Raw genomic sequence first — 25,841 nt, 5'->3', positions numbered from 1 at the left:
GTGTAGCTCTGGCTGTCTTTGTAGACCAGGCTGGCCTCAAACTCACAGCAATCCACCTGCCTCTGCCTCCTGAGTGCTGGGATTAAAGGCGTGTGCCACCATGCCCAGCTCGTGACATATAATTTGAAAAATGCTGTAGGCGAGGTGAAGGGCGTGGGCGCTGCAGTGACTTGCGCTCACCCTCCAGCAGCAGCCACAGTGGCTTAGTCCTCCCAACATCTAACAAATGCAGAAATGGGGACATTGGACTTTAAGGAACTAGCACTCTTGACACCACGTACCAAAATCAGTATTGGATTTGGCAGTCATTCAGGCTGAATTGAAAATGCTCTTGAGATCATGCACGCAATGCAAGGTTTTCGAAACAGGACATAAAATCGCATCCACAGTGATTACAGCTCTGCAGAATCAAACTACATGAAAGAACAGGTGGAAACAGCAAAAACATGAACTGTTCTGTAAAACTGGCTACTGCTTCGTTTTCTAATCTTAATTACTTGTGTAGTCTAAGTGTTAAGTTTTAACACATGCATCAGTGGCCTGAGAGGGTTGGCACAGATGGCAGCTGGAAGCTGATGTGTACTCTCCTACTTCCCCTCTCCTCAGCACCCTGCAGTCATCAAGGTGCTGAGCAGCAGCCACTGCAGCCAAAGCATACTTTGTGGTCCTGTCCATACATAAGCTTATGCCCCAGCCTTGAGAGTTTATTGGTGTGTTTTTCCATAGACCGAGGACTATCTGAAACGGAAGATCCGTTCCCGGCCAGAAAGATCGGAGCTGGTCAGGATGCACATTCTGGAAGGTGTGTGTTGTTGGCGGTGCTGCCCCGACTGACCGCACTTTCACTGTGTTCTTGCGCCCTCTTGCTTTCTGCTATTGTCCATCTTCTGCTGGCAGGGGCCAACTGTTGGCTTCACAGTCAGACACGGTTGTGTGGCTGCCATTGGCTTATGGGAGTGTGTGAGAAGCACGGACTCATTCGCCCGGGCTGACATGACCCCTCTCCTGGGTCCACCATCCACTGGTATAAAATGGTTTCTGTCTGCCAGGACAGAGCCCATCTCTCTTCTAAAAATTGCACTTTGGTTTTGGAGTCATTTGCTTGCTCACTCACTCACTTGCTCGCTTGCTCGCTCATTCACTAGCGTTACCGAAGCACTTGTGATACCAGGCATACACACATACATAGCAGCTGGCTTAGCCACACCTTCTTTGTATAATTTTAGCAAAACTAGTTTTGTATAGTTTAGGCTTAAGGGACTAGCACCTGTGTCCACTCTTTGTTTGATTAGTTTGGGGTCACTGGGAGCCTGGAAGCAACCTTCTTAAGAACCCTACATTTTGCAGCTGAAGCCACTGAGAGCCAGTACAAAGAACATGCTGCCTCAGTGGCCCAGGTCTGAGCGGAACAGGGGCTGCCTTTATCTGGGGTCCCTCCGGCTCTGTGGCCCCACATCAGAAACTCCTCTGCCCGGGCATGCTTCTCACTCTGCTTGTGCCAGCTTCTGTTGCTCTGGAGACCCGAGGGCAGCACTCTGGGGCCTTTCCTTCTGTCTTTCTGAACCCCCTTTTCCCATGGTAGAGACCTCGGCTGAGCCTTCTCTCCAGGCCAAGCAGCTGAAGCTGAAGAGAGCCAGGCTGGCGGACGACCTCAATGAGAAGATTGCACAGAGGCCTGGCCCCATGGAGCTGGTGGAGAAGAACATCTTACCTGTGGAGTCCAGCCTGAAGGAAGCCATCATTGGTGAGCAGGCCCCCCACTATGTGAGCTGTAGCCCGAGTCCAGGACGAGAGAGAACTTTAATCTGGACATATGGAACAGGGGTTCACCAGGAGGTGTGAGGAGGCCCTCCGGAGGCCCATGCTTGTCTGACAAGAGTGGTGGGCTGTGGAGGGCCTAGTGGTCTCAGACAGACAGACAGACAGACAGACAGACAGACACACACACACACACACACAAGACACACACACACACACACTCACACACTCACACACTCACACACACATACACCCTAACCCTACCTACCTACCTACCTCCCAGGCCACTCAGCAGTCATATTAAGTTTCATGCCATTCCTTCTCAATGCACCCCTCCCTTCTGTCTCAGAAAAGCATATGTGGTGTTCCAGAGGGCGGGAGAGGGCGGGGACGGGCCCCACCCAGCTCTGCTCCCAGGATGTGGCTGGGTGCAGGAGAGGGATAAATAGGATTTGTGTTGCTAGCCTGTACATGGTCTCCATCCTGTCAGCATGGCCAGTGGCTTTCTTCAGGATGGGCGCAGTCCGGTGTGCTATAGCTTCTCTGGCCTGGGTCACCACTGTCAAGTGCTTGGCCCCACCTGGCTGCTGTCTCTGAGCAGGTCCCAGAATAAGTCTGTTGGTAGGCTTGGTGCAGGTACAGGGGCAGGTGAAGGGACAGAAAGGCAACACCCACACCCTGACGTTCCCTGTCCATCAGCACAGTCAGCGGTGAGAGAGAAGCTTAGATGTTCCTCCTTGGTCCCATGGGTGTAGAAAGCCTCTGGTCACTGCTGGAGAGGAAGAGGCTATGGGCTTCTTCCTCTTTTCATCTGGGTCCCCCCACACCTCTTCCCCTGGCTATGGAGGCAGCGGTTGTGACATGCCTCTTGACATGTCCTCCTAGCCTGTGTTTCCGCCTTCCTTTACTGCCACTGCGGTTCCCACACGGGGGACCTGGTCCCTGCCTCTGCCCGTTTTTTTCAGCCAGCTGTCAGCACACGGCTCTGGGCCAGACAGGGCACTTACAGCAACGCATTGTCCTGGCACATTTGCTGCCCGGGCATTAGATCTTGGCTTCATGGGCCTTTGAAGGGGGTCAGAGCCTTAGACTGTTGTGGCCTTTAGGAACTGAGCCCTAAGGAGGAGTTTTGCTCACTTCTGTCACTGGTCTCTCAACAGCAGGTACGTGGCCTTCACTGTGTGGAGTGTAAGCACTGGGAAAACAAAGCTGGAGTTAATACAAAAGGTCAAAATTTAGGGCATAAGCTAGGTAGCCCTGGGCAAGCCTGCCTGAGAATGCTGACTGTGTTCCTGAGCGCTGCATGAAGGCAAGGCAGGCACTAGGCTCTCTGTACTGTGCGCCCCTTGTACCTTGGGCTGGATCCTGACAGCCCTTCTTGTCCACCTACCTGTGCACTGGCTGCAGGAGCCTTACACTGGCTTTGCATTTCAGTGGGACAGGTGAATTACCCAAAGGTAGCAGACAGCTCTTCCTTCGATGAGGATAGCAGTGATGCCCTGTCTCCTGAGCAGCCTGCCAGCCATGAGTCCCAGGGTTCAGTGCCATCACCCTTGGAGTCCCGAGTCAGCGAGCCACTGCCCAGTGCCACCTCCATATCACCCACTCAGGTGAGCTTACCTCCTACTTCTAGGTTCTTCTTCACACCTGCCGAGGCTGCCCAGAGTCAGGCCTCTGTGCTGTCAGGATGGCAGGTTCCTACTACACGCATGCGGGCTAGGTGTGTGTGGGCCTCGGTTCAGACGCCAGCAGTGGGCCTGTTTCTAGCAGCCTGAATGTAAGGAGAGGCTGGGTTGGGATCCTGCAGCCCCGGCCACCCACTCTCATTGGCTGCCTGCTGGTCCAAGTGCAGTCAGCTCAGTGCTGTCAGCCTCCTCTCTCTGCCATCCATTTATCTCCTGACCAGCCTGGCTTTGTACCTTGTCATCCCACTGATCGCTACCTACCTCTTGGCTCTCTGACCATGAGGGTGGTGGGGCAGGATAGGCATACTCCCTTTGAGGGTACCAGGGTCCTCACTTCTCCCCTCCCTCCCAGGTTCTTTCTCAACTCCCGATGGCTCCGGATCCTGGAGAGACGCTTTTCCTGGCAGAGCAGCCTCCTCTGCCTCCCCAGGCTCTGCTGCCTGCCAGCCTAACCAACGGAACCACCATCCCCACCGCCAAGCCTGCACCCACACTCATCAAGGTACTTCCTGCCAGCGGCTGGCCTCCCTCCCTGCTGTCATTCTAGCTGTGGGAACAGCCGCAAGGCGTAGGTATGCACATCTTCCAGTGGTCAAGGGCCTGACTGACCCAAGGTGATCTGGGGATTTTTTCTGCTCTCTGTGCTGTCCATGGTGACATTGACTTACTGTCAGCCCAGTGAGCACCATCTTAGCCTGGTTTTCTTGTTAGGAAAACACTACCACAACCTGACATAGATTAAAGAAGGCTTGGGCCTGGGAGATGGCTCACTGGGTGCTTGCCACCAAGCCTGACATCCAGAGTTTGGTGCCCCCAGACCCACTCACATATGTCTTCTCACTGCCACATGCACACTGTGACATGCCGTGCAGGTGTGCACACGTATGTGTATACACACACACACACACACACACACACACACTCTTTTAAAATGTAACTTTTTTTTCCGAGACAAGGCTTCTCTGTGTAGACGTGGCTGTCCTGGAACTCACTCTGTACACCAGGCTGGCCTCAAACTCAGAGATCTGCCTGCTTCATGCCTCCCAAGTGCTGGGGTTACAGCCGTGCACCATGGGCCTGCCAAAATATTACTTTTAAAAAGGTTTTTCTTGGCTTACAGTACTAGCCCACAGTAGCAGAGCTCATTGTGCAGGATTCAGTCATGGGGGCTGCATTCTATGGTGACCTTGTATTCCTAGTCACTCTGACGGCCTCGGTGTACAAGTTAAACCACCGTCCTCATGAGCCCTCACATGGGGAACCAGCTCTAATGTGAGTTTCAGCAGGTGCTTCCCATCAGCCCATTGGCAGGCACAGTGAGCCAGGCATTGGTGCCTAAGCTGAGCAGGGAGTGCCACTGCCCCTGTAGCCTGCTTGCCCTCGCCCTGCTCCCCTGAAGCACCTGGGGAAGGAGGTTATGGGAGGCACAGGGTTGAGCTTGCTGGCCTTGTGTGCCCAGGGGGAGAGTGTTACTTAGCAGCACAGAAGTCATTGTCAGGACCCCAGCGCCCTGCAGAGCCGCCATCCAGGAACTTCCAGTAGTTTTCACCTGTCTTCTCTCAGCTGCCTCTCTTATTACCTTGGCTCCCTCCCCATACAGACACTACACCAAGATGGCAGCCACGCCCTCCCTCCCCAGCCTTCTCCTTTGGCTTGAGTGTGGGGAGTGGCTGATGGCTCACAGCCCCAGCCCGAGAGCTGTCCAGGTTTCCCCTGGTATTCACTGAGTGCTCAATTGGCTAGGGGCCTCCTGTCTGTCTGTAGCATTCCCAGATGCCCCGCCCCCTCCTGGCACAGGCCAGGCACTGCCCTTCCAGCTGCACTGTCTTCCTTACGGCCCATGGATGCCATAGACGTCCCTGGCTCCCCTTTAACTCTCTTCTGACCACATGTTTGACAGAGCAGTCTGTCTGCTTGCTCTTTTCGGTGCACTCCTCAATGGCTCGTGTTTGGCAGCTGAGCACCATCGCCTCCGGGGCCCTGGCTTCTCACCTGCTTCACTTTTCCTGACTCCTCCTCCCTTGGCATGAGGCTGCCCTGAGCCACCCCATCCCTCTGCAGTCTGGGTGCCCATGGCCGTCCACTGGCTCGGTGGCCTCATCAGACACACTGACAAAGCTAGACCTCTTTCTGGCCCCCAAGAGCCCAGATCCTCACAGCCACATGTCCGTGTTGTCTTCTTCTAATGGGCTACCTCTGGCCATCACTGCCACCTGGTGAAGACCCCATCTGATCTCTGCATCATCTTCTCTTGTCTCACCTTTGTCTGCTCAGGAGTGTCTAGGCTCCCACAGTCCTCTCTGGCTCCCCCTGATTATTTGCCTACCTCCACCTGCCCTAAGAGCAGATGGTTTGGTTTTGGTTTTGGTTTTTTGGGGTTTTCTTTCTTTATTTTTTCAAGACAGGGTTTCTTTGTGAAGCCTTGGCTGTCCTGGACTTACTTTGTAGACCAGGCTGGCCTCGAACTCACAATGATCTGCCACCTCTGCCTCCCGAGTGCTGGGATAACAGGCGTGCGCCACCACGCCCCGCGAGCGGGTGGTTTGAGCATGGCCCACTGACTTTTCTTAGTTGTTGCCCTGAGTCCTCTGACCATCCCAGCCTTACCAAGGTTGTGTCAGCTGGGAGCCTATGGGCACATACAGAAGAAGGTGGCATCTGGGCAGGATCAAGAACAAGGTTACTGTGCAATCTTGGGCAAGTGACTTCTGAGCTTGTTTCCAAGTTGCAGTAACGCTTCCTTTCGAGGTGGGACCAGTATGGTGCTCTTAGAGCATAGCCGTGCTGGACAGCTCAGGGTCATGGTGACACCTGTGCAGATCTGTCTGTCTGGTCTTTCTTTCAGCCTGCCATGTCTGTAGGATAGGGGCAGTCTCATAGATTAGGGCTGGGTGCCTCCTCAGGGGATGCTGGGCATGGAACCAGGTGGTGCCTCCTTGGGGTGTCCCCTGATGCACTGTCTCATGTCCCCTCAGCAAAGCCAACCGAAGTCTGCCAGTGAGAAGTCACAACGCAGCAAGAAGGCCAAGGAGCTGAAGCCAAAGGTGAAGAAGCTGAAGTACCACCAGTACATCCCCCCCGACCAAAAGCAGGACAAGGGGGCGCCCGCCATGGACTCCTCCTACGCCAAGATCCTGCAGCAGCAGCAGCTCTTCTTGCAGCTGCAGATCCTCAACCAGCAACAGCAGCAGCAGCAGCAGCACTACAACTACCAGGCCATCCTGCCTGCCCCTCCCAAGTAGGAGCCCAAGTCCCTGAGGCTCTTCAGGTGCTCTGCAGCCTGCAGAGGCGAGGAAGTACTAAAGCTGCTTATTTCCCTCTTGCCTCAGGCCAGCAGGTGAGCCTCCTGGAAGCGGTGCTCCTACCCCTTCACGCAGCCTCTCCACCAGCAGCAGTTCCAGCTCAGGCACCCCAGGGCCCAGTGGGCTGGCACGTCAGAACAGCACTGCACTGGCTGGCAAACCAGGAGCCCTGCCAGCCAACCTGGATGACATGAAGGTAGGTGACTGACCCCTTCCTTCTCACTGGAAGACTGGGAGATGGGGCAGGTTTTAATCAGGGACAGCGATGGTCTATGTCCACAAGATGGAAGGCAGAGCAGGCTCCGCATCTGATCTGCTATGACAGCAGCACCTTAGAGCCTGCTGTAAGGCCTCTCCAGCCCATGGTCATAACAGTATCAGCTCTTGTGGATGTGTGCAGGGCTGGGGCCCAATCTTGTATACCCTGTGAGTAACAGCAGGGTTGTTCCCTCTGGGAGGAGAGCAGACAGCAGCCAGGGCTGTCCTTTTCACCCACCCCCTCCCTACCTGTCAGTGCCAGGGGCGTAGCCTGGGCTCAGCCTGTTTTCTCTGCCACTGATCAGAAGGTGGGCTAGGCCGAAGTCTTCTCCTGAGCACCTGCCCTCCTTTGTCATGACCTGGCTCTCAGCAAGACTACATCCATGAGGGTCTTGGGCTGATGGACTCCAGCCGGACTGAAGTCCTGTTGCTGCTCAGTAGCTTTATGACCTCGAGGTTGCACTGTTCTGTGAGCTTTCCTTGTCCAGTGTAGCCAACAAAGAAACTGAGCTCCGAGCACTCTGTGGGGCTGAGGGAGAGTATTCTGGGGGAGGGGCTTGAGGTCTGTAAAGGACTCAGGGAGTAGTTGCCTGGAATGAAGGACTGACTCACACACTGTTAGCCTCCCACCGTTCACAGCCTGTCCTTTCACCTGGCCCAGTTCCCCCTGTCCAGACCCCAGACCCCTGGCTGCCCCAACTCTCAACCCCTGCAGGTGGCAGAGCTGAAGCAGGAACTGAAGTTGCGGTCACTGCCTGTCTCAGGCACCAAGACAGAGCTGATTGAGCGCCTGCGCGCCTACCAAGACCAAGTCAGCCCAGCTCCGGGAGCCCCCAAGGCCCCTGCCACCACCTCTGTCCTGTCCAAGGCTGGTGAGGTAGTGGTCGCCTTCCCTGCGGCCCTGCTGAGCACAGGGTCAGCTCTTGTAACAGCAGGCCTGGCACCAGCTGAGATGGTGGTAGCCACAGTAACCAGCAATGGCATGGTGAAGTTTGGCAGCACGGGCTCCACACCCCCCGTGTCTCCCACCCCCTCAGAGCGCTCGCTGCTCAGCACGGGCGATGAGAATTCCACACCTGGGGATGCCTTTGGTGAAATGGTGACCTCGCCGCTGACACAGCTCACCCTGCAGGCCTCCCCACTGCAGATCGTGAAGGAGGAGGGTGCCCGCGCTGCGTCCTGCTGTCTGAGCCCCGGAGGACGGGCTGAGCTGGAGGGATTGGACAAGGACCAGATGCTGCAGGAGAAGGACAAGCAGATTGAGGAGCTGACCCGAATGCTCCAGCAGAAGCAGCAGCTGGTTGAGCTGCTACGGCTGCAGCTGGAGCAGCAGAAGCGGGCCCAGCAGCCAGCCCCAGCCAGCAGCCCAGTGAAGCGGGAAAGTAGTTTCTCCAGTTGCCAGCTGAGCTGCCCACCCCAGGGCTCTGCCCATGCCTTTGGCCCTGGCCTGGTGGTTCCCACTACAAATCACGGAGATGCTCAGGCCCCAGCCCCAGGCTCCCCACCTCTGATGGTGAAGCAGGAAGCTGGGCCAGCTGAGCCCGATCTGGTCCCTGGCCCCCAGCTGCTCCTGGGCTCACAGGGCACCAGCTTCCCCAAGAGGGTCAGCCCTCCTACCCTGGTCACTGACTCTACAGGGACTCACCTCATCCTCACTGTGACCAATAAGAACGCAGATGGCCCTGGCCTGCCCACGGGGAGCCCCCGGCAGGTAGTGAGGGATGGGGGGCAGGCTGGGGTGGCACATGGCTGGGTGGAGAATGGGCTGGGGCGGCACTTGGCTAGGTGGAGAATGAGCCCTGACTTGTGGTGGCTGTATTATCAGACCCAACACCCACCAGCTCCCTGGAGGGGCTTCCTTGAGGCCAGGTGTTCTGTCACCCTTATACTGATGCGATAAGCTTGAGGCTCTTTTTCCCTATCCACGAAAACTCCCAAAAAACTCATTAGCTAACAAAGCTATCCCTGTTGGGAGTGAGACCCTTCCCGACCCTGGCACATTTGGAGCCTTGCCTTGTCCCTCACCCCCTTCACCAACTGTTTCTCCATTCTCCCGTCCAGCCCTTGTCCCAGCCTGATTCTCCAGCCCCCGGCCTGCCTGCCCAGATGGACCTGGAGCACCCGCCTCAGCCCTCGCTTGCAACCCCCACATCTCTGTTGAAGAAGGAGCCGCCTGGGTATGAGGAGAGCGTGACTCAGCAGCCTAAGCAGCAGGTGAGGATGCTGGGGGCTGCTGGCAAGATGCCTCAGCATTTCCCTAACAAACAGTCTGAGCCTTGAGACCCACGTGGTGGAAGGAGAGAACTGATTCATGGAGTTTGTCTTCTGACCGCCACACACACACACACACATTACGGCATACACAGTAAATTAAAACGTTACGGCAGTAGGCCCAGCCCCACATGGACAGTGCCTCAGTCCCATGTAAGTTGGGGGACGGGCTTCAGGGGCAGTCCATGAAGAGCACGGGGGAACGTTCAGTACGAGGCAGCAGCGTGCCTGGGCTTAGATGGTATTTGGGTGCTCAGTCTAGACTTTCATGCTTTCTGTTTGTGTCCCACAGGAAAATGGCTCCACTAGCCAGCACATGGATGATCTGTTTGATATTCTTATTCAGAGTGGAGGTAAAATATTCAGAATATTCTTATTCGACTGTCTCCTTCCTCTAGTTACAGATTAGCTATTCATTTCAGAGCAGCAGGCCCGACACCATCTTGAAGGTCTGGGCAGGCACAGTCCTTTGACATGTAGTGCTTGGCTACTTGTCCCCACAGCTGCTTGGCAGAATGCCACACCCTGCAGTTAGGTGAACATGGTCTCTATTTATCCTTGTAGAGCCCAGTCTAGAGTGTGGGGAGAGTCGTCCAGGTACCTGAGCAGCAGCACTGTGGCAAGGGGCAGGGAAGGCCCAGGACTGCAGGGTCTGCGCTTGGGGGCTGCAGAGTGAGGAAGAGGCCAGAGCAGCACTGGTGGCTGGCCACGGGTGGCAGAGTGCACTAACCTAGCGCAGTGTGCTCTGACACAGGTGATTATGGCTGTGCAGGAAGATCAGGAAGGTGACACTGCAGTGAACTGGAGGGACCAGCCAGGGGAGCTCTCAGGCCCAAGGGGAACATCTGGTGCTGGGCGTGCCTTGGAGCCTGGGTGGCTTTTCTGCTGAGTACAGGAGAGCCCCAGGCCTGAGCTTCAGCTACCACTGTGTCCAGAACAAACCACACTGGGCAAAGTGGGTATTGCTTAAAGGAGTTGCAGCCACTGAAATTTAAGGGATGGCAGAGAAAGTGCCGCCTATCTACTTGAGGATGCCAGAAAGAGGCAGGTGGTGGCATCTGGGAAGCAGTAAATAGCTACACAGGCAAGAAAAGGGACAGTAGAGACCTGGAGAGTTTGTATAAAGTTTTATTGTGTCAAATACAACAAAACCCAACAGTTCAGTTGTATTACATATGTTGGTGTTGTGCAGCCATCACTGTCTACCTCTCAAACACTTGCATCTTCCTCAACTAAAAACAGGACACCTTAAACTCCCACTGCCCCGCCTGCCTGACTCTGACTGCTCTGTATGTGGGCCCCTATGGTTCTGGTCTCCTGTGAATGGTTTATTTTATCTAGCATGTCCTTATCCTCCATTTGTCCATCACTGGAACTTGAACTGTGTTTGAATGCTGCTGCCGCCACGTTCTCTTGTGTACATACCCACAAGGGAGACTGCCAGATCATTACTGTTTTGTTGTTGAGCAACTTTCAAGGCTGCCATGAGCTCCTTCACCTTCCCTTGCCGTGCACACTAGCTCCAGTGACCCCACTTCCTCACCTAAACTTCCGGTCCTGGGAACCGCATGCGTGTTAATCTGTTCTCTGCTTCTGACCAACATCTCCAACTCTCCCCTCCCCTCAGTGTTTTCTGCCTGAATGAAGTAATATTTTCCCATGCCCTAGCGTTCTGTTTTCCTAATGACCAGTGACACTGAACTGTTACAGCCATGTGTAGATCTTTGGAGAAAAAGCCTACCCTCTGCCAATTTTTAAATATGAACATTTTACAAATTGTTTATATATTCTGGGCCTATTAATTCCCTTATCAAACCTGTGACCTGTTCTTTCATTTGTTGTTGTTGGTTTTTTTTTTGTTTTTTGCGTATGCACGTGTGGTTTACACCCAGGCCCTCATGCATACTAAACAAACCCTGCACCACTCATCCTCAGCCACACTGTACGTTTTATGGTTTTATGTCTATAGTCAGATTTTTCTCTGGTTTGTGGTAAGGATCATCACATCGTTTTCTTGTCCGTATTCAAACCTGGTTTCTGACCCTATCAACTGTCTCTGTCGGCAGAGATCTCAGCAGATTTCAAGGAGCCACCATCCCTGCCAGGCAAGAAGTCACCCCCAGCAGCAGCCTGTGGACCCCCACTAACACCACAACCCTCGCCATCGCCTTCCAGTGAACTGCCTCAGGCTGCTCCTCCACCGGGTTCCCCCACTCTCCCAGGGCGCCTAGAGGACTTCCTGGAAAGCAGCACAGGGCTGCCTCTGCTGACAAGTGGGCATGAGGGGCCAGAATCCCTTTCCCTCATTGACGACCTCCACAGCCAGATGCTGAGCAGCTCTGCCATCCTGGACCACCCCCCATCACCCATGGACACCTCTGAATTGCACTTTGCTCCTGAGCCCAGCAGTGGAATGGGCCTGGACCTGGCTGTTGGCCACCTGGACAGCATGGACTGGCTGGAGCTGTCGTCTGGTGGCCCTGTGCTCAGCCTGGCTCCCCTCAGCACTGCAGCCCCCAGCCTCTTCTCCATGGACTTCCTGGATGGCCATGACTTACAGCTCCACTGGGATTCCTGCTTGTAGCCCTCTGACAATGTCTGAAGCTGGGGAGCCACAGAACCACAGCCAGTGTGCGTTCCCTGTGATTGTGAGCCTTGACAATCACAGTCCCTGGAGGCTGCATCAGAGACCCTACACTTGGCTCAGGCTCGCCTTGGGCAGGGGACATAAGCTGTCAAGAAACAACTCTGGGCCCATGCTGAGGTTTTGGGAGGCTGGTCAGAGCCAGTTCAATTCGACCTCCTTTTCTGAGGTCAGAGGTGCACACCTGGCTGAAGTTTGGCCCAGGTGGGCCTAGAGCCAACCTGCCTTCCAAGTCTCCCATTCCTTCACTGCAAGGAAGAAACTAGCCAGGCCTCTACTCACCCATTCCCTATTTCAGCCAGCCCCAGGACCCTGTGTCCCAAGAGGTGGCGCTCTGCCATTTTAGTCTTGGTATAGTACAACCATTTAGTGGTTGGTGGCAAAGATCTGTATAGGTGTATATACCTCTATATTATATATCGACTTACATATATACATATATTTTTAGGGGTGGTGGGAGATGGGTGTGGCTACCTCCACCTGCTTTCACATGTAAAAGGCCTGGAGGGCTGCTTGGGGCTTGATACAGGGTCATCATAAGGAGTTGTATGCTATGTGGCCCAGTATTTAACCTGGCATGCAGCTGCCTAGGCCCACCCCACACATGTATGTGACATGTAGACAGACACCTGCCATTGCCTACACGCCACCCTGCCCTGCTTCCTGGCTCTGTAGTGCCACAAGGGCAGAGGTGCTTCCTGGTCCTCCCCCAGGAGCTCTACCCACCCACATTCCGTCCCATCTATTTCCTCACTGCAGCCACCCTGGCCTGGGGGTGGGGGTGGGTCCCCCTGCTGGGGGCTAAGGGTACCTTCTGCCCAACACCAGCCTTGTTCTGCCCTGATTCAATACAGAGTAGGGATGGTGCCATCAAAACCAATGCTGGGACAAAGGTGGGAAAGCTGTGTGAACTTTTTAAAATAAAAACAAAAACACTGAGTTGCCAATCTGTCATAATTGATCCGTCAGTGCTGAGGTGAGAATGGGGGCCTGGGCCTATTCCATGCTGGTGTCCCAAGGCCACAGGGCTTGGAACATTCAATCAGCTAGGACCTGGGAGTCAGACCATTTCAGGTGAGTTCTGGCGGGATAGCCTTCGTAGAACTCAGCCTGGCTCAACAAAAGATGGGAGGCGCTCTCACAAAAAGTTTATTTACAATCAAAGAGTAAAGTTATGAGGCTTTTTTTTTTATCTACCATTAGCCTACCCGCTTCCTGAGCAGAGGCCAGCACAGGTGTGGCTCTCTGCTTCTTCACAAGGTTTTTGGTTAGGTCACCATATGGCTGGCACCCAGGACTTCCTTAAGGAGAGAGAGAGGCTAAGCTGGCTACAGTATATGCTTTTGCCAACTATGCAAGCCTGCAGTGGGTCCTGGATATGATCTGGAGTGTGTCTTCCCTGAACCTTCTAGCTTGAGGAGGGAGGCCTGAGATAGGCCAGGGCTCTGCCCTCTTTCTGTTGAAGGGAAGGACCTGCCAGAAAGCCTACAACTGGTAGGCCTGGGAGCCACACAGCAGCTAGAAGGAGCGTCATCCATCTATGTCCCAGCTGAAAAGGTGGTGCTTCACCAGCATGTCCTGAACACCCTCCTTCAGTGGCTGCTTCTCCTCCTGTGCACAGAACAGCCCCAGTCACGGGCAGGGACTACCCTGGAACCACACGGGTTACTTCTTCAGCCCAGACTGCATCCCAGCCCTCCTGGCGAAGGCAATGCCAGGGACCAACCAAGCCACATACACACCTCTCTCTTAGCAGGGAGCTCCCAGTCCTGGGAGAGGCTGAAGGCAAAGCAGCACAGGACTCTAGGGACCAAAGAACAGTTTCTGGTCAAGCTGGGCTGTTCTGCCCATCCACCGGCCTCCTCTCCCACGAAGTTGCAAGCCTGGTAGAACTGCCTACTCACCGGAGCTCACACTTAATTTGGACCCAGCCAGGGCTGCGGAGGAAGGACCAGGGCTGGTACCACTTCTCCACGGTGGGCAGGCTGGAGCAGAGTACCTCCAGCCACAGGTGTAATACCTGTTCACTGGGGACAAGGTAAGAAGGATGGCGCTAGGGCCTGGGGGACACCCAACTTGCAACCCCCTCCCAGGGGCTCCTGAGCACCCTCTACAGAAAGGTCCAAGAGGCCTCCGATGGGCCCACACTCCCTGAGGACCTCCATTCCAACTCAGCCCTGCCCTGTGGGATACCCTTGAAAGGCCCTGCTTCTCCACACTTACTTGAGCCCCACGCAGATAAGTGAACGAAGCTTAACGTCCATTTGTGCATGTGCTGCATCATGGGTCACATTCACAGACTGCACAGCCTGAGGAGGGCACACTGTCACTCAAGTGCCCAGTGGCTGGCCAGGGAGATCTCAGGAATGCTGGCACATGCCTTAACTTACCCTGTACAGTAACTCTTCAGGGGTCAGGACTTTGCCGTCTTCATCCAACCTGCAGGAACAAGAGTGCCATCACTGGCTGCCATGCTGGGCACGGGCAGGTAACAGACAGTGTGTATGTACCTGTATGTCTTGCAGAGTACCAGGCGGGAGTACACAGAATCAAAGTCTCTCTCGACCTCCCGGCCCGCTGCCTGTGGTGGACAAGACAGTGTGAGGATAGTGACATGGAGAGCACATGCCACTGCCTTGCAAGCCCCTTCCTTGCTTCCAAATGGAACAGCAAAGCATGTACCAAATGCAGCAGTCCTGGTGCCCTCTGGCGAGACACTGGGCTAGTCCACGAACCCAGGAAAGGACTGAGGTGAGCACCATGGGCACTGAGAGGGCATAGGGGCCAGCGGTCATTACCTCCTCGATAAACAGCCAGGGGTGACAAGCCCCTCCAAGCAAGGATGGCTTCTTCAGCCCATGTTCAAACAGGGCCTTGAGGGCCGGGCACAGGGTCCCTCGCACGAGGTCCGTTACTCCTTCCGTCACAGAGTCGTCCCCCGCAATGGAGTACTGACGGAGAGAATGGCTGAGAAGCCGTGGCCTGCAGCCAGCACCCTCTCCTGGCATCCTGGCAGCTGCCACAAGCCAGGCCTCACTTGGGACATGGACCTGCTGGGATGCTCGCACACCAGGGGTGGCAACAAGGAGCAGCTCCACATTCTTACCTCTTTGCTCCGTTCATCCAGGACCTCCACAAACTTGGCTGGAAACCAGCCTGTGAGGGGAAGCAGCCATGTGAGGAGCAGCAGCCACAGCTGTCCCAACCCTTCTCCCCAAGGTCTAAGAGCAAAGGGCTCCCCAAGCCACCCAGAACCTTCAAGCAATCCAAACATGCACAGAAGACCAAGAGGAAGAGAAGGGACTGGGTAGAACAAAGGCTCATCTTCCTTGCAGCCTGCAGCAGACAAAAGCCCTCACCTCTCAGGCCGTTCAGCTCACCCACCCAGCAGTGCTCATCCTTCTGAGAAATAATCTGCAGGAGAGAATGAACGGGACAGGGCTCAGAGCCTGCACAAAGCAGGTGTCCTCAGCACACGCCAGGCTGAGATCGAGCATGCTCAGCAGCATCAGCTCTCCACAGGGAAGGTGGGGAGTGGGCAGCAGGAAGCACTGTGCTAAGCACCCCACACACACCGTGATGATGTCATTTTTGCGGAAGCCTAGCTCATCATCATCATGCCGCTCAAAGTCCAGGAGGGCCTTGGCCCGGCGCCGGTGGCTCCGTAGGCATGCCACATAGTTCTCATGGTCCCGCTGGTGGCTCTCCATGCTATAGTCTGGGGTCAGCTCCTGCCAGAAAGGAAAGGCCCACCGTGGAGGAGGGGCCTCAGTACCAAGAATGGGTTGGGGAAGGGAAGCCCCAAGTTAAACCTGGGGAGCCTGCCACTCACCACACTACAATTCTTGGGGTCTGTGCACTGGAAGTGGCGTGCCACACGCAAAATGGCTTCACGAAGGTCGGCTACCAGCTCTGTTTGCTTGATGTTCTTGGCCTTGAGAGCCTCTAGGTCATCCTCCCCTAGAAGGCCCCAGGTACAGTAACTGGTCCTGCCCCACCTCTAGAAGAGCCAACACAAAACCACACACTTGTGCTTACCAAAGAGCAGGGAGGTGATGCCAGACTTCCTCCGCTGAGTTCTGCGACGTACAACCTGTGGAGAGGAGTTCCAATCAGCAATAGCTACTCAGCAAGGGAAGACACTAACTTGCTTGTCTCACTAGTGCCTGGACATTTCTAACGGCCTGAAGCTGACTCTGAGATCAAACTACCTTCATCTCAGGCTAGGGGTGACATCCTACTCTCAAACTACCCAGTCCAGAGCCCAAGAATGCTTATTACCAAGGAAGCCTATGTCACCCCCTAGTGGCAGTCTGATGGTCTAAGTGGGCCATTGCAGGCAGGTGCAGAGCTGGGTGGGATGGAGTGTTCCCCACAGCCCCTCACTCTGAGCTTCCTTGAGAACTCCATGTTCTGGCCATGATATGTCCTCCCTACTCAGCCTACCTGAGAGAGGTTGGTAGTGGCGCTTGTCCCCAGGGTCTGGCCTTGGTCTGCAATGAGGTAGGCCAGATGCTTGCGGCGCTGGGTCTCCACAGCCACATCTGTGAGGGACCCAGCCAGCCTCATGGCCTCCCCCAGCAGCAGCTCCGCATCCTCCATCTGTGCCGGGATGTCTGACAGCGTGTTGAAGATGGAAGCTGAGTTCTCTGACTGTATCAGCTCTTCCTCCTGGGAGTGGGAGAGTAGGGGGGTGTGGCACTGGCACCCTCTTCAGAAACCTGTGCCCTTCAGCAGGCCCAGGAAGATCCCCAGCACACCCACGCTCAGGGCTTCTCTGAGGCAACACTCTGATGAAGACTGGACTAGTGCAGTGTCTCCCCAGAGGGCACCAGGGCTGCTGTATTTGGTACATGCTTTCCTGTTCTGTCTGGAAGCGAGGGGCCCTGACTGGTGGGTAGGAGACTCTGCAAGCACCTTAAGGCGCAGCATGCCCAGCGTAGTCTGGAACAACACCAGGGAGCCCTCGTAGAAAAACAGGTCCCAGATGCGCAGCAGCAGTCTGATGTGTACCACGCTGGCGAAGGCCGTGAGGAACCAGTGCAGTGTGATCAGAGACAGCTCTGCCAAGAGATACCAAAACCACAGGAGCTATGACCAGGCTGTGGCCTGTAGGAACAGCAGCACAGCACACCACAGAGCAGCAGAGGAAAGGAAAGGGTCAGAATGCAGAAGATAAAAGCAACACAAACCACATAAGCCTCTGCCTACAGTCTGGCCATCAGCCCTCTGCTGCCTCGAAAGCGCAGAGCTCAGAGTTGGCACCACCATCTTGGCATCCCTGGCCCTGGGGGGAGGAGGCAGCCAGGTCTCACCAATGTCATGGTCCTGCAACAACCTGTCCAAGCGAGGCAGGTACTGGACAATCAGATGGCGTAGGACCCGTTGGTCAGTCTGGACACCCAGAAGGGTAGTGCTGAAGTAGGAGGCAGGCAACAGGTCCTCAATAATAGCACACATCATCCAGAAGGCGTCTTCCTCCTCCAGAAAGAGCAGGAGGCAGGCAGCCACCTAGCCAGAGAAGGGGACATGGGGCTTCTACCCAAGTACTCATGTGGTCAGAATAGATATCCCATTCTAGGATGGATATTCAGGAAAGGCTCTGGGGATACCTCCTGAAGGCACACTTCTTCAGGCTGGTTGAGAGGGCCCCTAGGAAAAGAAATAGTTCCCATGGCCTTTCGTGGGGTCTCTTAGGTCAATCCCTGCCTCCCATCCTTACAGCCCCTTGAGGGAGACCATGCCCCACAAGAGGCCTGGAGAAGACCCTGGCACACCAGTTGCTTCCCAGGCTGCTCACCATGCCTGTGCCCTGGCAGTAGCCAATCTCTGGGTACAGCCAGGCCAGTGCTCGGAGGACTCTGCGCAGGCGCGGCACTCCGATGCTGTTCACATTGGCAAAGCAGGCGTTGCTGGGCATGGTGCGGAGCAGGTCTTTTTCAATCTGTCAGATCCCCACACCACCCCAAAAGACCTTGTTTGATTCAACTGTAGACTGACACCCACGCAGTAAGGGAGAGAAGCTGTGGGTGGGCTTCTGTCCCAGGAAAAGGGAGTCCCTATGGGCCAGGCCAAGGCTAACCCTCCCTTCTCCAGGATTAGAACCCATCAGTATGGAGTTGAGTCCATACCAGCCACCTGGAAACCTCCTGCCTGACCCGGCTCTGTATTTAAGTTTTCCTGCTCTTCCTAACGTGAAGCCATCTCCTCCATGTCCTTCCACACACCAGGGCCTTTAGATAACTCTCCCTGCATCCCTGAAGGACCAGGAAAGGAGCAAGTTTACTCCAGGCCACATTCATGGGTAAAAGCGCTGCCCTTCCTGCCAAGGAGACCAGTGAGGGGCAGTCTCAGAGATGACCCTCCCTCCTGCCAGAGCAATGGGCTCTACCAAGCACCTCCTCCTGACCGGCCACTGCTCCCCAACCCTTGTTACCTGTTTGGCAGCAATGGTCTCGTCATTGGAGCTGTTCTTGACAATCTCACGGTAGGACAACTCAGAGTTCCTCTTCTTCTGCAGCGCCCCAGAGAGCCGCATCCACAACTGGAGGGAGAAGCCACATAGCACAGTTGCTCTTGTGCCACCCAGGGCGCTCTCACCCTCCATGAGCTGCTGTCTCTGCGGACACCTCACCTGTGGCCTCATGCCATGTGGGATGCCAGCCAGCACCAGGGAGCGGAGCTTCTCAGAGCGGGGGAGGGAGACTGCAATCTTGTCCCAGGTGAGATCCCCCACATCATGGTTGTGGGTAAACTCCAAGTGGGCCTGCCACCGTAGCCTCTGTGCGGGGTCCTCTACTGGGGGTGCACCTGTCATCTGGCTACATCCAGGCTCAGACCCTTCCCGGAGAGAACAGAAGAGGGAGGAAAACGTGTTCCTCTCCACACTCTACAGCAGCGCAGTCTGTCCTGATGGGCCACATGGCTCCTCCCACAGACTCCACTGCCCACAGCCAGCCTCCTGGGAGCTCTAGCCACAGTCTTCTTAGTGGCAGGAACACCCAAGCAGGCCCTTCTCCTCAAAGCAGCCCCAGCCTCAGAAGCCACGTCTCCACCCTGCAAAGGCTCAAGAGGCTCCCTGTACCCTAAACACCAAATTCAATTGCAAATATGATGGGGTACCCAGACTTTTTAAAATTACATTTATTTTGTGTGTGTAGGACATATCAATCATGTATGTTACTGTCAGAAATGCCTCCTGAATATCCAGAAATATCTCGGGCTCAAAACCAAAGGCTTTCAGGGCTCCATCATCAGCTGCTCTGTCCTCACCTCACCCCTTTCTTTTTACTCCCTGCACTCACTCCTTGTTACCTCTGCACCTGTCACTGCTCTTCCCCAGTTATACTGCCCCCTCACCTCCACCTAGTCTCCATCAAAGCCTTCCCTTCTGAAGAGCCTCACTAACTGCCTTATGTGTGAACAGTTCACCTCCCCTCTATCCATGGGATCATCTTGTCAGGTCTTCTTGCCCCAGCATGCTCTATTTCTGCTTGATTACAGCCTGTCTCTCCACCAGAACAGGAACTCTGTGTGGTGAAGACAATCTTTGGGGACATAAATGGGAAGAAAGCGCAAGGCACCATAGCTTCACAAACCCCTTGAATAAGAGGACAAAGTCCGTGGCCAGCAAACAATGTGTGTGGTGAGTCCTACCTTCACAGCCTCCTTGGTACTTACCCTAAGCCGAGCTCTTACCCTAACTAGCCCTAAAAACCTCGCCCGTGGCATTACACAAAGAAAATGCCCAAGTCCAAGTCCTAAGTATGCATCTGGATGGCTGTCAATAAACACTTATCAAAACACTGTTTGGGCAGGACATAGTGGTACACAGCTTTAATCCTAGCACTCGGGAGGCAGAGGCAGGTGGATCACTATGAGTTTGAGGCCAGCCTGGTCTACAAAGTGAGTCCAGGACAGCCAAGGATACACACAGAGAAACCCTGTCTTGGGGGGGAAAAAAACTAAAAACCAAACAAAACAAAAACACTGTTTGGCACATGTCTGTGAGCACTCTCGTGTCTAAATCTGATGACTTATCAAAATGCAGATTGATTTCCATCATTCTAGAAAATTCTCTGTGTCCCCCTCAACCTCAGCTCTTAACCGCCATCTTCCTGCAAATTAGAAGGTCAAGGAAAACTGATGCCTGAGTTAGAAAGATGAGTAAAGTGAGATTACATACTCAAGCTAAGGAGGCACTCCTGCTCTTCTGATGACAGGCCATCAGGGTACTGACTAACGGTCTTCCCAACAAGCTAGTCAGATGCTTTCTTATGGAAAAATGGCAGCCGGGAGTGGTGGCACACACTTTTAATCCTAATCCTAGCAACCACAGGCTAAGGCAGGCAGATCTCTGTGAGTTTAAAGCCAGCAGATCTACATAGTGGGTTACAGGACAGTCAGGACTCTGAAGAGAGACCCTTAGAAAAGAAAAAGAAAAAAACAAAAAACAAAAAACAAAACTGGACAGCCTTTAATCCCAGCATTCAGGAGGCAGAGGCAGGTGGATTGCTGTGATTTCGAGGCCAGCCTGGTCTACAAAGCGAATCCAAGACAGCCAAGGCTACATAGAGAAACCCTGTCTCAAAAAACCAAAAACCAAAAAACAACAACAACAAAAAAAAAACCCAAACCTGCTACCAAGAATATCACAATGAATCTATTGCAATATGATATTATGTAGTCATTAAGAATGTGTTCTTAAGCATCTTAAGTAACACAGGAAATTCTCCTGGTGTAATGTGTGATATTTCAGTGTCAGGAAAAGAGCACCTCACATAGCAGCAGCTTCCTCAAATTGTAGGGCTATTGGTTCTTTAAAAAAAACAAAAATTCCCCCTCCCCAGACAGGGTTTTTCTGTGTGGTCCTGGCTGTCCTGAACTCACTCTGTAGCCCAGGCTGGCCTTGAACTCAGAGAGACCTGCCTGCTTCTGTCCCCTGAGTGCTGAAATTAAAGATCTGGGCCATCATGCCTGGCTTCATTTTGCTTTAATCTTTCTTTTTTTTCTGCACTGTTTAACTTTTCTATAACATATATAACTGCTTATTATATAACGATTACTAAAATTTATCTTTAAAAACCCCAAAAGTTAACAAAACAAAACAAAACAAAAAGCAAGGCATAGTGGCAAATGTCTTTAATCCTAGCACTCAGGAGGAGAGGCAGGCAGGTCTCAGTGAGTTTAAGGCCAGCCTGGCCCACAAAGCAAGTTCCAGGACAGCCAGGGTTTATCACACAGAGAAATCCTGTCTCAAAAAAAAAAAAAGTTCCCAGTTGGGTGTGGTGGCACACACCTTTAATCCCAGCACTTGGGAGGCAGAGGCAGGCAGATCCCTATGAGTTCGAGGTCAGTCTGGTCTACAAAACAAGTCCAGGACAGTCCAAGATAACATAGAGAAACCCTATCTTGGAGAGAAAAAAAAAAATAGAAGTTCCCATAAAATTACATCACCCGCAGATATACTCTGTCCTCAACTCCTTAAGTGACACCCAGACCTCAGAGGTCGCATGCAGTAGAATGCAAGACAGGGGGCCAGAAACCTCCCGAAGACATCAACAAGCTCATACACAAGGGGCTTGGCTTACCTTCCTTGTCCACACGGAAACCAAACTCATCATAGCAGAACTCTGGGTGCTCTGCAGACTCTTCCTTCTAGAACCAGGGTTAGGAAGAAGGCTGTCTGTCCTTAACTGTGAAGCAGTTCCCAAAGATGCCACTCGTGCTGGCTGCTAAAGTCCACCCTGTTAAAGCACCCCTCTATGATGCCTTCTCTGGCCAGCATTTAACCACACGGGATCAGGACCATCAGCAGGGTCTGTGTATGGTCTTCCCTCTAACTACTGACTGATTCCCACAGGCCCACGGAACTGAAATGTCATCTGGAGTAGACAGCCTGTGAACGTGTGTGAATGTGGAGTGCGTCATCCATTCCCAGAATACTTGCAAAGGTAAATCTCTTCACAAAAAGCATAGGAGCATGGCAGGTGGGTGCCTGGCTATACTAATTGCTATACCTGTGTGTATTTTGCCAGGATCTCCTGGGGCCATATGCTTGGAGTCAGGGCAGAGAAAGGGCCACTGGCAGAAGGCATGTGGTTTCCTACAAAGATCAGAGAGAACAATCAAGAAAAGCAGAGACACCAGGCATAGTGGCAGCACACACTTTTAATCCCAGCAGAGGCACACGTGTCTCAGCCTTGTCTACATAGTGAGTCCTCATTCCAGCCCAGGCAGAAGTACATAGTAGATCCTGCCTCAGAAAGAGGGGGGAGGGGATGGAGGGAGGGAGGGAGGGGAGGAGAGAAAGAGGCATCAGTGAAGTGAGATATCCCTCCCTTCTTATAAAAAGATGGGCTGTACAGAGTGGGCTGAGCGGGCTGGTAGAGAATCCTAAAAATGAGCACTGTGGGAAAGCAACAGCATGTCCAACACTTAGACTCAGACTCTTTGCCTCCTTCCCCACCACAGTGGGCAGCTCACAGGCCAGAGGAGCAGGGAGCTAGAGACTTGAACAGAGAAGACAGCACCCAGCATAGACCCGAGAGCCCAAAGCCTTCTCTTCCCCCATTTTCACTTCTCTCATCTAGAAGATTGTTTTTCAGTTGTTTGCTTCACTTTTCAGAAATGGTCTCATAGCCCAGGCTGCCCTAAGACTTGCTATATGCTGAGGTTCTGCCTTAGCGGAAGCTGATCATGAAATCAGCAGCCAACTCCACCATGGCTCCTGGTGAGAGTGTGCAGGCCTTGTTCCTACCTGACATCATGTGCAGTGGACGGTGGCAGGTCTTCAGAGACGTAAGCTTAGATGGTCATCATTGGCCTGTCAGGAGAACAAAGGAGAGGTTATTGCATACCACTCTTCTCCTAGAGTGGTTTTGTTTTTTGGGTTGGTTTGGTTTGGGTTTTGTTTTATTTTGAGACAGGGTTTCTCTGTCCTAGACTCGATTTGTAGATGAGGCTGGCCTCAAACTCACACAGATCCACCTGCCCCTGCCTCCCAGAGTGCTGGGGTTACAGGTGTATGCCACCATGCCTGGCTTTTTGTTTTGTTTTGTTTTTCTTTTTTAAAGATTTATTTATTTCAGCCAGGCGTGGTGGTGCACACCTTTAATCCCAGCACTCAGGAAGCAGAGGTAGGCGGATTGCTGTGAGTTCGAGGCCAGCCTGGTCTACAAAGCAAGTATAGGACAGCCAAGGCTACACAGAGAAACCCTGTCTCCAAACTGCCCCCCAAAAAGGTTTATTTATTTACAGTGTTCTAACTACGTGTTTGCCTGCACACCAAAAGAGGGCACCAGATCTCATTATAGATGGTTGTGAGCCACCATGTGGTTGCTGGGAATTGAAATCAGGATTTCTGGAAGAGCAGCCTGTGCTCTTAACCTCTGAGCCATCTCTCCAGCCTTTTGTTTTTGTTTTTGTTTTTTAATAAGAGAAAAAAAAAAAAAAAAAAACAAGACCTACCACTGGTTTTCTACAGCCACAATGTTTAGTGGGTTTGGTTTTGTTTGGAGGGGAGCTGTTGTGGTGGTGCTGGTCGTTGAGCAGCCTTTGTGCGCCATAGTCCCATTCTACAAAGTAATGCAAATTTCTCTCATAATTTTTAAAGTCCTGCTCCTCCTTTTCTGTCCTGTTTTTTGTTCTTTTTTTTTTTTTTTTAAGACTCAACAGTAAAGACACAAAAGCCCAACTTAAAAATAGGTACAGAGATGGCTCAGTGGTTAAGAGCACTGTGTGCTCTTCCAGAGGACCTGGGTTCAGTTCCCAGCAACAACATAGCAGCTTACAACAGGCTGTAACTCTAGTTTTGGGGATCTAGTGCTCTCTTCTGGCCTCTGAGGGCATTGCACATATATGATGCAGAGACATACATGCAGGCAAAACATATTTTCAAAAAATTAAAAATTTAGTGCCAGGCACGGTGATGCCCACCTTTAATCACAGCATTGGGAGGCAGAGGCAGGTAGATCTCTGTGAATTTGAGGCCAGTCTGGTGTACCAGGACAGCCAGGGCTATTACACAGAGAAACTCTGTCTTAAATAAATAAATAATTGAAAGATATTTACATATTTCTCCAGATAAGAAAGAAATGGCCAATAGCTAGTAAATATACCTGAGTGTCATTAGCCACAGGGGACATGGAAGTCTAAACTGAGAAGAACACCAGTCTGCAGCCATGAGGGTGGCTATGCTTAAACCAAAAACCACAGTGCTGGAGATGCAGCTCAGCTGGTAAAGCGAGCGCCTTGCGTACATGCACCCCTGAGCTGAGTTCCCAGCACGGCATGGGCCTAGGCGCGGGTCACACCTGCAGCCCCACCACACGGAAGACTCAGGCGTTCAAGAGCATCTTGCTGGGCCGCCTCGGGCCTTGGCTCAGGAAAAAGAATTTGTTTAAAGGAAGGGCTGGAGAAATGGCTCAGCAGCTAAGAGAGCCTCTCTCAGAGAGCCTGGGTTAAGTCTGCAGCACTCACATCAGAGCGCTCACGGCTGCCTGTAGCTTCAGCTCCAAAGGATCCAGTCACCTCTTCAGAGCCCCAAAGGCACCAGCACTTTCATGTACACATACACACATATACACATAAACAGAATTTTATTTTTTCTTTAAAAAATGTTAGCAAAAATTTGGAGAAGTCAGCTGGGCAGTGTTGGTGCACAGGCAGACGGATCTTTGTGAGTTCGAGGCCAGCCTTGTCTACAGAGCAAGGTCCAAGATAGCCAGAGCTACACAGAGAAACCCTGTCTGGAAAAACAAAACACACACACACACACACACACACACACAGAGAGAGAGAGAGAGAGAGAGAGAGAGGGAGGGAGGGAGGGAGGGAAATCAACATACATTGCTGGTGAGAATCAAACGGTGCTGCTGGCATGGAAAACAGCTTGGCAGTCCCCAAAAAGTTTAACTGAATTGCAGCATGACCCAGTATTCCACTAAGGACACATTCAGAAGAAATGAAAGCAGTCAGGAACAGGAGTAGTGGCCTGCATGAATGGGGCTCTGGACTCAGTCTAGCGCCACAAAGCACATACACACTGAGGTGCTTGCACAAAAATGTGTATTAGTCTTCACAAAGGTATTGTTGCTCATAGAGTCAAAAAGAATAAACAACTCAAATGTCCATCAGATTGTGGGCAAAACATATGAAACATTCAGACAGAGATTTACAACCACAGGAAGGAATGAGTCCTGATACATGCCACAAGCAGACAATCCAGAGTGCAGTGTGCCAAGCAGAAGAAGCTGGACACAGGAGTTCCTGCAGTGCTTTGAATGAGAAATGCCCTGCCTCAGACCCAGGTATTTGAACACTGGTCCCAAGTTGGTGTTGTTGTTGAGGGGGTTCAGGAGGTGCAGCCTTGCTGGAGGAGGCTATCAGTGGGATGAGCTCTGAGAGCTGCCCATGGACTCTGCTTCATGTTGTGGTAAAAGAGGTGGTCTCTCAGCTTCCTGCCACCATGCCACTTGCTGCCATGACTCCCTGCCATGACAGATTCTTATCCCTGTGGAACCACAGCCCAAATAAACTCTTGCATAAGCTGCCTTGATCATGGTGTTTTATAGCAACAGAAAATACAGTTATTGTATGAGTCCATTGAAATAAAACACTAGAGCCAGGGTGGTGGCGCACGCCTTTAATCCCAGCACTCAGGAGGCAGAGGTAGGTGGATCACTGTGAGTTCAAGGCCAGCCTGGTCTACAAAGTGAGTCCAGGACAGTTAAGATAACACAGAGAAACTCTGTCTTGAAAAACCAAAAACCAAACCAAAACAAAACAAAACCCAAAAAACAAAAACAAACAAAAAAACAAAACAAAAACACTAGAAAAGGCAAATCTACACAGACAGAGCAGTGGTTGCCAAGGGTTTGTGAGGTGGTGTGAACAGTGACAGGTGGAAGGCTTCCATCTGGA

General features: G+C 52.9%; 2 protein-coding genes across 3 annotated transcripts in view; one reads left to right on the top strand and one right to left on the bottom strand.

The window, feature by feature from the left end:
* Mrtfa (myocardin related transcription factor A) overlaps window positions 1-12,842 on the top strand; it is a 99,015-nt gene extending 86,173 nt beyond the window's left edge. Inside the window, exons 4-14 of one of the 2 annotated variants that reach the window (XM_051160032.1) lie at window positions 727-802; window positions 1,583-1,744; window positions 3,193-3,368; window positions 3,796-3,945; window positions 6,419-6,681; window positions 6,773-6,941; window positions 7,719-7,880; window positions 8,136-8,714; window positions 9,065-9,217; window positions 9,567-9,627; window positions 11,341-12,842. In XM_051160032.1, coding sequence (XP_051015989.1) covers window positions 727-802; window positions 1,583-1,744; window positions 3,193-3,368; window positions 3,796-3,945; window positions 6,419-6,681; window positions 6,773-6,941; window positions 7,719-7,880; window positions 8,136-8,714; window positions 9,065-9,217; window positions 9,567-9,627; window positions 11,341-11,858 — 2,469 coding nt within the window. In that variant the 3' untranslated portion in view covers window positions 11,859-12,842. Of the gene's footprint in view, window positions 1-726; window positions 803-1,582; window positions 1,745-3,192; window positions 3,369-3,795; window positions 3,946-6,418; window positions 6,682-6,772; window positions 6,942-7,718; window positions 8,715-9,064; window positions 9,218-9,566; window positions 9,628-11,340 lie in introns of both variants that reach the window. The other variant, XM_051160031.1, reaches the window with a different exon arrangement.
* A 15-nt stretch (window positions 12,843-12,857) lies between these two features.
* Window positions 12,858-25,841, bottom strand: part of Sgsm3 (small G protein signaling modulator 3) — a 31,834-nt gene continuing 18,850 nt past the window's right edge. The window contains exons 2-22 of the mRNA XM_051160033.1: window positions 22,678-22,743; window positions 21,938-22,023; window positions 21,509-21,575; window positions 18,553-18,758; window positions 18,355-18,462; window positions 17,719-17,862; window positions 17,234-17,429; window positions 16,836-16,981; window positions 16,365-16,589; window positions 15,957-16,011; window positions 15,751-15,878; window positions 15,494-15,649; window positions 15,278-15,332; window positions 15,025-15,074; window positions 14,717-14,869; window positions 14,429-14,499; window positions 14,309-14,357; window positions 14,142-14,227; window positions 13,823-13,945; window positions 13,661-13,721; window positions 12,858-13,529 (exon numbers count right to left, since the gene is read on the bottom strand). Coding sequence (XP_051015990.1) covers window positions 13,449-13,529; window positions 13,661-13,721; window positions 13,823-13,945; window positions 14,142-14,227; window positions 14,309-14,357; window positions 14,429-14,499; window positions 14,717-14,869; window positions 15,025-15,074; window positions 15,278-15,332; window positions 15,494-15,649; window positions 15,751-15,878; window positions 15,957-16,011; window positions 16,365-16,589; window positions 16,836-16,981; window positions 17,234-17,429; window positions 17,719-17,862; window positions 18,355-18,462; window positions 18,553-18,758; window positions 21,509-21,575; window positions 21,938-22,023; window positions 22,678-22,687 — 2,256 coding nt within the window. The 5' untranslated portion in view covers window positions 22,688-22,743 and the 3' untranslated portion in view covers window positions 12,858-13,448. The remainder of the gene's footprint in view (window positions 13,530-13,660; window positions 13,722-13,822; window positions 13,946-14,141; window positions 14,228-14,308; window positions 14,358-14,428; window positions 14,500-14,716; window positions 14,870-15,024; window positions 15,075-15,277; window positions 15,333-15,493; window positions 15,650-15,750; window positions 15,879-15,956; window positions 16,012-16,364; window positions 16,590-16,835; window positions 16,982-17,233; window positions 17,430-17,718; window positions 17,863-18,354; window positions 18,463-18,552; window positions 18,759-21,508; window positions 21,576-21,937; window positions 22,024-22,677; window positions 22,744-25,841) is intronic.

This window comes from Acomys russatus, chromosome 17 (assembly GCF_903995435.1).
Source record: "Acomys russatus chromosome 17, mAcoRus1.1, whole genome shotgun sequence".
Lineage (NCBI taxonomy): Eukaryota > Metazoa > Chordata > Mammalia > Rodentia > Muridae > Acomys > Acomys russatus.
Note: the sequence above shows the minus strand (reverse complement) of the source record. Positions and strands in the feature narration are given on the sequence as shown.